The sequence below is a fragment of the Amphimedon queenslandica genome, unplaced genomic scaffold (assembly GCF_000090795.2).
Source record: "Amphimedon queenslandica unplaced genomic scaffold, v1.1 AMPQUscaffold_13437, whole genome shotgun sequence".
NCBI lineage: Eukaryota > Metazoa > Porifera > Demospongiae > Haplosclerida > Niphatidae > Amphimedon > Amphimedon queenslandica.
This window is the reverse complement of record NW_003546327.1, coordinates 91,284-100,323: the sequence shown is the minus strand read 5'-3', so window position 1 is coordinate 100,323 and position 9,040 is coordinate 91,284. Positions and strand designations below refer to the sequence as shown.

The window sequence follows — 9,040 nt, the reverse complement described above, 5'->3', positions numbered from 1 at the left end:
GCATAGGGAGGTAGTTCTGATAATCCTTGCAGTGAGACATATCATGGAGAAGGCCCTGCCTCTGAACCTGAAACACAAAACACACAAAACTACTTCAAGTTAGTTAGGAATAATGCTATACCTTCTACATTGAAACTCTTTGCAATTTTAATTTAGAGACAATGCTCCCATTATTGGTGCCATTGACTGGCACTCTTATGGTCAGCTTCTACTACGACCATATGGTAATTTATCAATTGAAAATACATCAGCATATAACACCTTCTTGTATGTGCATGTAGGATGGACTAATGAAGATGCTCCTGATGAAGAACAGATGAAAAGAATCAATGATGAAATGAGTGATATAATATATAATGTGAGTGTATTGATAATTACTATTTCTGACATTGTTATAATAATGATTGACAGGTTCTTGAAAAAAGGTATATATCTCAAAAATCAATAGGACTGTATCCAACAACTGGTTCAGCTGATGACTGGTAAATACATGGTAATAATAATAATGATGATGATTTTCTGTAAGGTTTTATGGTGAAGAAGCAACAGAAGCTAATAAAGGTTATCGTGCTCCTGGAATAACTGTTGAGCTAAGAGATACTGGAGAATATGGGTTTCTACTGCCACCAGATCAAGTGAGCTACACATTAACATACCAATTGTTGTTTATTGTTGCCATGATAGATTATTCCAACTGGTGAAGAGGTTGTTCCTGCTGTTCTCCACTTTGCTGAGCAGTACTACGAAAATCCGCTATACCCCCAAAAATAGCCACAAAAATTTGCTGAAACTGCCAATAGCTGAAACTCATTATGCTTGAATTTGACTAGCTACTATTAAATATTAATTTTATTGCTATTAAGTAGGGTATTTTTATAATACATTGAAACTACAGTAACAGCATTATCACACAATGGTTACTGGATCTCTATCCACTCCTGATATTGTAATCTTAAGCGGGGTAGACTGTTGTAGCTTTTCCTCAATGAGAGACTTTAAAATGTGTAGAAATCCTCTCTCAGTATTGCTATGCTCACAAAGTATGACAACAATCCCTTTAGCTGTAGCTTCAAGGATTTCATGATGAGACATTTCACCTGAAGAGAATTAAATAAAATTCAACTTCTCTTTCTCTCTCTTCCTTTCTCTCCCCTTACCAGTTAAGTAGACATCAGGTCTTGTACATCTAAGTACACTAGCACCAGACCCAACACAGACAGCAAGGGAAGATGCTAGCTGTCCTTCCTTCCAGCTGGATGGACGGGCTAAACGAATATTGGTCAAATTCAGGTAAGACTTTATCTGTGATACTAGAGTATCAAGAGTACAGGGACTTGAGAATTTTATAAATCTTCCCGGCCCAATACTAGGGATCTGTAATAAAAGGAACATTATAACATGAAACATGTTGAATGAGGTCACAAATAAGTGATTACATACATGTATATGTACACATGGAGGTAGTTTCAACTTTATACCTTGGGTGAAGGAGACATTGAAATCTTGTATTGTGGCCAATCCTTCATTAACATTGGCATCAATGGCTTAACAGCAGTCTCTGTCACTGAACACTTTAACTTATAAGAGCTGATACCAGAGAGGTTCTCAGTGACAAGTATCTCCATATTATCCCCAGTGACATTCCCACTAGCAATGATACTCTTAGCAACTTCATTTGCTTCTGTTTTATTGGAAAAAGATGAAACAAGAAGCTCAATTGGCTGCTTATCAGGGCTCTGATTGTAGGATATAGGATGGACAGTCCCTTGATTGAAGGCTTTTAGAATCCAGTCATTGATACCACCCCAAATTGAGTCGTGAGCTGTATGAGGAGAATAAACTGCAATACCTGATTCAATACACTTCAAGATAATCCTCTCCTTAGCCGAGGACTGGGTGAGCCTTTTAAAAGGTTTAAAGATTGGAGGATGATAAGAAATAATCATATCAACCTTCTCTCCACTCTGACTACACTCCAGAGCTTCTTCTAATACCTCTTCTGTTAGATCGATAGTCATGAAAATATGGCTGACATTAGAAGCAGATGATGGATGAACTAACAGGCCTACATTGTCCCATTCTGGTACAGCATTAGTAGGAGCAATGGATTCAAGAATACTCACAAAAGACTTTAGCTTCATCAGACTACTCATATTTGAACTGGTTGTAAAGAACGTTCGGGAGTTATATCGGCTTGAGGTAACACAAGATTGTATTGGTAGAGAGGCTCTATTTAAATATTGGAATATTTGGGTGGACTGTCTGAGTAGCTTGAACATCAGCGAATGACTGAATATTAGAATTGATTTTTAACACCTATAACATTAAAGGATGAATATGAGTCAAATATGATTGTGTAAAAATGCATTTTATTGCAATAAATAACAAAATAAATGATGATAACAAATTTCTAGTTGCTAGTTTGCTACTGAAGTAAAATATAATATTATTAATATTTTTTCTATTTTTTCAACATTTTTTCAACTACAGATGTCAGCGCATCACCACATTTTGCATTAATGATAAAGTCAGCAATAGGGTCTGCCCTCGTCCGCCCAATATTGAGGATCAGCACAGGAACCCTTAGATCCTTAGCTTGCTTCACATGTCTTAAAGCAGAATAGGTCTCAATACTACTCCCAGCAATCAACATGGCGTCACATTCGGCAAGTCTCTTAGACACAAATTCAACTCTTTTCTTTGGGATAACATCACCAAAAAACACCACGTCAGGTTTAAGAATCCCTGAGCACCGACGGCAGGTAGGGGTCTTGAAGGTTCTCACAGCTTCCTCGGACACAAATACATCAGCGTCAGGTGCAAAACCTTCCGGAGTGGCACTCCAGTTAGGATTAATCTCAAATATATAATCCTGTACTTCGTCCCTCGATAGTTTCTGGCGACAAGTCAAACATATGACGCTAAACACTGTCCCGTGTAGCTCAGTAACTTGTCTGGAGCCTGCTTTGTGGTGCAAGTCGTCGACATTTTGTGTCACAAGCCAGTGAAGCTTTCCCAAGTGCTCCAGGGTTGCTAGGGACCGATGAGCTATGTTCGGTTTGAAGGATTTGAAAATCGGCCAGGCTGTCGTGTTACGGGCCCAGTACCTCTGACGTACATTGGAGCTGTTGAGAAAATCCGAGTAATTGACGGGCCTTTGCTTTGTCGTCGCAAAAAGACCGACGTTTTCGGAACGATAATCTTTAATACCGGATTCTGTGGAAACCCCGGCTCCACATAACACAAAAAGACGTTCAGATCGCCCTATGAAACTTTCCAAACGTAAAAAGTCAGAGGATGAAAGAGGAGTGTGAGGAGGGACAGTGGAAGATGAGAAAGAGGAATTAATTATGCGAGGGTGTGGTCTGATGGTAGGAGGTGTGGCTTGTAATGAAGAGTGGGCGGTCTCTCTGCTGACAAATATCGAAGAGGTTTTTTGTAAACGCATGAATCTATTGATAATAACTGGCCATAAGAACTAGTCATCCATCACAATAAAATTATTATAATTAATTACGTAATCATAAATGAATAAGATAATATTTTGTATTTTTAATAAAAACTCACTTAGAATTTTGCAAAGAGAACTTTTTCATTTCTCTAGAATTTCTTTGAGAAGAGGAGCTGCCCAGATTTTCTCACTAATCCAACTTTACTTGTAAAAGATGGGACAGTGACACCAAAAATATTCGAACTCCGGATACGTGAACCACGTGTATAACCATCATCACGTGATCACAATCCCCACCCCTAAAATGGCGGCAGATTTGAATGCATCGGAGCAGAATCACTGAAATGCCTCCTTCCTTTTTTAACCACTAACCAACACTTACCCGGTTTCACTGGTTAGCTTTACCAACAGGGGCGAGAAAGAGAGAAGGAAAATGACTTCTAAAATACCAACAAGAAAGGAAAACCAAGTGAGATGCCAGAGGAGGTGTCTTCCTGTACATGTATTTCCATCCTTTAGCTTATAAACGGTGGTAGGAGAATGAGTGCTGATGTTGTTACTAGGAATATTAATGGAGGAGCTATCAATCACAGGAGAACTTCATCGATACCTATCAAATCCTCAAAGACTAACTCAACTCCTCCTCACTCACCCTCTCGCTCATCGAGATCAGCTGTACTGAGGGACACTAATAATGTCAGATCTTCTAGTCTTGAACCAGGTAGTACACTAGTTACTGAAAAATATGTAACAGATGTACATGTACACTATATGCAGTGACCAGTGTGTCTGGAGGTGAGTATCAGTAATGTAATACCTGAGTCCCTTGATATCTGCCCTCAGCTTCACCTCAAGCAGATATCTCAGTCCTCAGGTATTACATTACTTATACACACACACACACACACCTCCAGACACAATGTTGTACATATAATTGTCATTATCGGGTTTATTTTTATGATTAAAAAAAATTGTTATCTTGTAGAGGGATCTGTTCAAAAGGCTACACTCAGCATGTTGAAACCTGATAATACTCAGAGAGAGAAGGAAGACAGCAGAAAGGAAGATCAAGAAAATAATGTAAAAGAAAGGAGAGAGGGGGAGAGAGAGAGACAGAGGCAGAGAGACAGAAAGGGAGACGGAGAGGGAGACAGAGAGAGAAAGATAGAGAGCATATTTTCCTACCATTCTGACACTCTGTTATTCTATTTATAGTTAATGAAGTTAATGAGCACTTCATTGAATGAAATGAAAACAAATCTTTATCACTTATATCTTCTGTTTACTAGTATAGACATTGCTATGTACACTTGATAGTACTTCATATGAAGTTACACACAATACAAAACCCTTTACTGTAGTACAGGGACTTTGGCCCGATTTTGGAGCAACTTTAAAAATTCATAAAAAATCCAAACTTGATCAAAATGATCTCAAACTTGATACACAACATAAGTACATGTACATGCATGTATGTGTATCAGGAAAATAATAATAATATTTAGTATTATACTAGATGGAGCTTACAGTAATTCCATTAACATTACTGTATTATTATTATTATTGCCATTATTATGAGCACATTTCTTTCTAAACTATAGAACTTGTCACAACAGCTCCAAGTTACTTATCACAACACTACACCATGTATCATCACATCAACACTCCATAATGCATCTGCATGTACATATACAAGTTATGTACATGTACCTGCATGTGTACATGTACATATCTACTGTCTAGACTAGAACAAATGTACATAGACTCTTCTATTAGCACATGTATTGTTTATATAGTACATACATATATGTTGTATGTGTACATTAGTTGTCAGTATATGTAACAGGTTATTTTCAGTGTTTACTTTCACATTATGTACACACTACATGATGTAGTTGATATCTGATGAGTGTATGAGGTACAAGGAGTGATTCATTAACTGTCTGTGAGTTTACTAATGTTATGACTTCCTTTGGTATACAGAGCAAGTTATGAATCAGTAATCTTGGCTACAGTGAGAGAGAGAGAGTAGAGTGTTTGTAGTAAAAAATGGAGTAGTAGTATTTATTTATTTATACTAGAGAGAAGAGGGCTAGCTTCTAGCATTTTCTTATTTCTAGGAAGAAGAGGGAGAAAGGACTGGGTCTGTCTTGAAACTCAATCCAAACACAGCTGCTACAATTCAAGTTAGCATAATTCACTTATTCACTATTATTATTCACATTTTCCCTCTCTCCCTCTAGGAGTTACTCACTCTACTAGTGTCATCCACTCCTTCTCTCTCTCCTGCTCCTCCTCCTGTTGCTCTTAATAAAGACATTAGTCAGTGTCTTGAGAGTTTGCTAATCAACAGGTCACAGGCCCCATCTCAACAAGAAGGTGTGTGCATGTGCATGTACTCTATACATGTATTTTGATTGTCAGTATGTTTGGCTGTTGGAGTGTTCTCACTTTGCTTCTCTTGTCTGTCAATTTGTTCAATCTTGTATTTGTGTCTTCTGGTCCGTGCTCTGATGTCTTGATTGTGTTTAATGGCCTTGTGTCATTTGCTTTTATGTTCTGGTTATTAATATGTGAGCTAGAGATCATTCTTTATTTATTTATTTATTTATTTATTTATTTATTTATTTGTTTGTTTATTTTTATTCTAATTTATACATTCTATATAAGTAATTTTTGTGTATTTATTATTATATTTTATTTATTATACATTTCATGTGTCATCATATATTATTATTTTGCTGTATTATATACATGCATATATTTCTACTCTGTGTGTGTGTGTTTGTGTCTTATTATATTTTAATTTTATTTCAATAATTCTCCCTTCTTTCCTCTTTATAGTCACAGGAAGCAGTTCTGATATTAAAATGGAGTCTTCTCTCCTCTCCTCCCCTCGCCCTCCTCCCTCCATAGTAATCTCAAACGAAGAAGAAGAACACGACGATACATTAAAAGGACACTTCACGTCCATCAGCTCCCAGACGGACCCTCCCTCTCCCTCACCTTCGCCTCCCCTTCTCTCCTCTGTCAACTTAGGCACTCAAACGGAATTCAACGGCTTACAAACTCAAGACTCAGTCTGTTCTATCGATTCGAATGTCTCCTCTTCTCATCTACAGCAGAGGCTAGAGGCTATGACTATATCCCACGAGCTGCTACAGTCCTCATTGGATGATGCCAGACGACAGATTGGTAATCTTGAGGCTACGGTTGAGAGACAGAGGCAGGAGATCAGTAGCAAGGAGACTCAACTTGGAGTCATTAGTGGCCGGGTATCAACACTCATGAAGAGTTTTGAGGTATTTTCTGATGGACTTCAATTTTTTATGTTACAGCCATTTTAAGAAAATGTCAAAAATCTGAAAATTACCCTGTACTATAGCCCATGGTTTTTTCTGAAAAATGGCTCCGAAACCACCCCAAATTTTTATTACATTTTCTTATACATATTGATGTCCTTATGCTGTGTAGAAAGTTTGAGGTGATTCCGACTTTAATTTTTCGAGTTATGGCCATTTTAAGAAATATGCAAAATTCTGAAAAATACCCTGTACTATAGCCCATGGTTTTTTCCGAAAAATGACTCCGAAATGACCCCAAATTTTTATTACATTTTCTGATACATATTGATGTACTTATGCTGTGTAGAAAGTTTGAACTGATTCCGACTTCAATTTTTCGAGTATTTTAACCATTTCCTCTCTCTTCCTCACTGCAGACCACACAGTCAGATTCCCTGCAGTACAAGACACTCTATTACAGGTCGCTACAACAGTGCACTGGTCTCCAGGAACAACTTGATCTCTTCAACAATCTATTCCTTAAGTTCGACTCGCTCATGAAGCTCCAGGTAATGCCACCCACTTTGATAATTAATTTATTAAGAGTGTGGTTCATTAGAGCAAAGTTAATGGCCAGGCTTCAAAGAATGGGGCGTGTCTGGAGGCATGGGCAGCTGGTTTAGTTAATTGGGAATCAAATTACATGCAGAAAGTGAGTCAATTTTTTATAATACTACTGTATTGGTGCACTACGATGGTAATGATATTTATTTAAAATTAAAGTTCATTTTCATTGGTAGAAAATGTTTGTTTATTTTATTTTATTTTCCTGTTATTCTCTCAATAGAAACATGAGCTCTCATTACTCACATCAAACCACGAATCACTTCAAAAGGTATTGCATGTACCATGAATGTATGTAGTTACTGTATAGCATTACAAGTGTAGTATTACTGCTACTGTATGTGTACCATACAGCTGGGGGAGATTAGCAGCTGGAGTGAGCATCTGCCAATTAAAAATCTGCCATTTTGCTTACTTGTAGCTACTAAATTTCCAATATAAATCTGACAATTACAAATTTATAGTAAATACCTTATTGTACATGTACATTATATATGTGAAGGAAAATAGATGCTTTCTCCTTCTCTTTCTCTCACTTCTTTTAGAGTTATCAGTCGTTAGAGGAGACTAATGGAGTCTTACATGATTCAGTGAAACAGCATCAGGTTTCATTAGCTCAACAAGTAGTTGAGAGAGTCATCAGTTCAGCAAGAGAGAGAATGAGAGAACATGAACTAAAGAACCTTGAAGAAATGTAAGTATTTTATAAAGTAGCTAAAACTTAGATTTAAAGTGTTATTGCTAGAATCAGTTTATATACATGCATGTATATCTGTAACTATGTGTATCTCTTCCTATGCTCATGCAGTTTGCAGAAGCAGAAGTCAGAGAATAAAGAAATGCAAGGAAAGATAGCACAACTAGTGGACACATTTCAAGTTAGTAATAATATATCAACCTGTCCACACTTTTATTTATGCATAAAGTAGACATGCATGTACATGATGTGTATCTTTTTTAATAATTTTTAGAGAACACAAACTGAATATATGGAGAATGCTGAATTTGCTGAAGTTGAGAGACAAATGTTACTGGAGGCTAATAAAGAACTTGAAGGAGAAGTAATTAATTAATATTAATTATTATTAATTTAAAACTGTCTCTATCTCTTTTAGGTGAAGCATCTTAAGGAAGAGTTGGAGAAAGGAGAAGATGAATTTAAGAAACTTGTTTCATACACAAAAGACTTTCAAACCAAATCAACTCAAAAAGTATTCCTTGCATTAACATCTACATAGTGTCGTTTATACTGATCACATTTCTTATATCACAGACTGAGATCTTAAAACAGAATATCTCTAAAGCTGATTCAGAGATTGAAGAGTTGGACAGACTTCTTGAACAAGCTAGAAAGGTATAGAACCTCACTTATCTCTACTTAGAAATCAATTTATAAAGATAGCATAGTGTAAAGAAATGCTTCTACCATGCATTATGTCTTCATAATTATGTATCATTAACTTGATGCTCTCTCTCTTCCTTTCATCAGGTGTTACGTGACAATGAGTCTTTTATAAGTGAATGTGAGCCACTGGTGTCACTACTGAAGGAACTAAATGGAAATAATGATCAACAAAAATAAATTATTAGCACAACTACAAGACTATTACATGCATCTTTGTTTTTTATATTTTAAAGAAAGGATCAAAACATTATTCTTGATTACCCCCATGCAAGTTAT

The 9,040-nt window shown here is 36.6% G+C and overlaps 3 protein-coding genes across 4 annotated transcripts in view; 2 read left to right on the top strand and 1 right to left on the bottom strand.

The window, feature by feature from the left end:
- LOC100634019 (carboxypeptidase A4-like) overlaps positions 1 to 909 on the top strand; it is a 3,906-nt gene extending 2,997 nt beyond the window's left edge. The window contains exons 15-20 of the mRNA XM_011405203.2: positions 7 to 98; positions 157 to 224; positions 282 to 358; positions 412 to 482; positions 527 to 635; positions 685 to 909. Of these exons, the coding sequence (XP_011403505.2) occupies positions 7 to 98; positions 157 to 224; positions 282 to 358; positions 412 to 482; positions 527 to 635; positions 685 to 771 (504 nt within the window). The 3' untranslated portion in view covers positions 772 to 909. The remainder of the gene's footprint in view (positions 1 to 6; positions 99 to 156; positions 225 to 281; positions 359 to 411; positions 483 to 526; positions 636 to 684) is intronic.
- LOC100633892 (NAD-dependent protein lipoamidase sirtuin-4, mitochondrial-like) lies at positions 811 to 3,701 on the bottom strand. Of its 2 annotated transcripts, XM_003386033.3 has the most exons (4): positions 3,568 to 3,701; positions 1,479 to 2,316; positions 1,158 to 1,374; positions 811 to 1,097 (listed from the first exon to the last, which is right to left on the bottom strand). In XM_003386033.3, the coding sequence occupies exons 2-4, from the start codon at positions 2,277 to 2,279 to the stop codon at positions 907 to 909; spliced, it is 1,209 nt and encodes a 402-aa protein (XP_003386081.2). In that variant the 5' UTR covers positions 2,280 to 2,316; positions 3,568 to 3,701; the 3' UTR covers positions 811 to 906. The 2 variants fall into 2 exon arrangements, with proteins under 2 accessions (XP_003386081.2, XP_011403504.2); XM_011405202.2 differs by lacking the exons at positions 811 to 1,097; positions 1,158 to 1,374; positions 1,479 to 2,316 and adding an exon at positions 2,328 to 3,452.
- A 39-nt stretch (positions 3,702 to 3,740) lies between these two features.
- Positions 3,741 to 9,018, top strand: LOC100633636 (early endosome antigen 1-like). The gene is made up of 15 exons (XM_019995609.1): positions 3,741 to 3,920; positions 3,971 to 4,172; positions 4,437 to 4,531; positions 5,572 to 5,637; positions 5,695 to 5,830; positions 6,296 to 6,753; positions 7,173 to 7,304; positions 7,355 to 7,447; positions 7,583 to 7,630; positions 7,905 to 8,053; positions 8,168 to 8,237; positions 8,331 to 8,420; positions 8,475 to 8,570; positions 8,633 to 8,713; positions 8,849 to 9,018. Exons 1-15 carry the CDS (start codon positions 3,885 to 3,887, stop codon positions 8,939 to 8,941), a joined length of 1,845 nt encoding a protein of 614 aa, XP_019851168.1. The 5' UTR covers positions 3,741 to 3,884; the 3' UTR covers positions 8,942 to 9,018.
- Positions 9,019 to 9,040: the final 22 nt, after the last annotated feature.

Excerpts from the sequence above, each read along its gene's own strand:
- LOC100633892 (XM_003386033.3), bottom strand. The coding sequence starts at position 2,279 with ATGTTCAAGCTACTCAGACAGTCCACCCAAATATTCCAATATTTAAAT. Across the intron at positions 1,375-1,478 it reads CAATGTCTCCTTCACCCAAG|ATCCCTAGTATTGGGCCGGG; the intron begins GTATAAAGTTGA and ends CTTTTATTACAG. Across the intron at positions 1,098-1,157 it reads ACCTGATGTCTACTTAACTG|GTGAAATGTCTCATCATGAA; the intron begins GTAAGGGGAGAG and ends AATTCTCTTCAG.
- LOC100633636 (XM_019995609.1), top strand. The coding sequence starts at position 3,885 with ATGACTTCTAAAATACCAACAAGAAAGGAAAACCAA. Across the intron at positions 7,631-7,904 it reads ACCACGAATCACTTCAAAAG|AGTTATCAGTCGTTAGAGGA; the intron begins GTATTGCATGTA and ends CACTTCTTTTAG. Across the intron at positions 8,714-8,848 it reads TTCTTGAACAAGCTAGAAAG|GTGTTACGTGACAATGAGTC; the intron begins GTATAGAACCTC and ends TCCTTTCATCAG.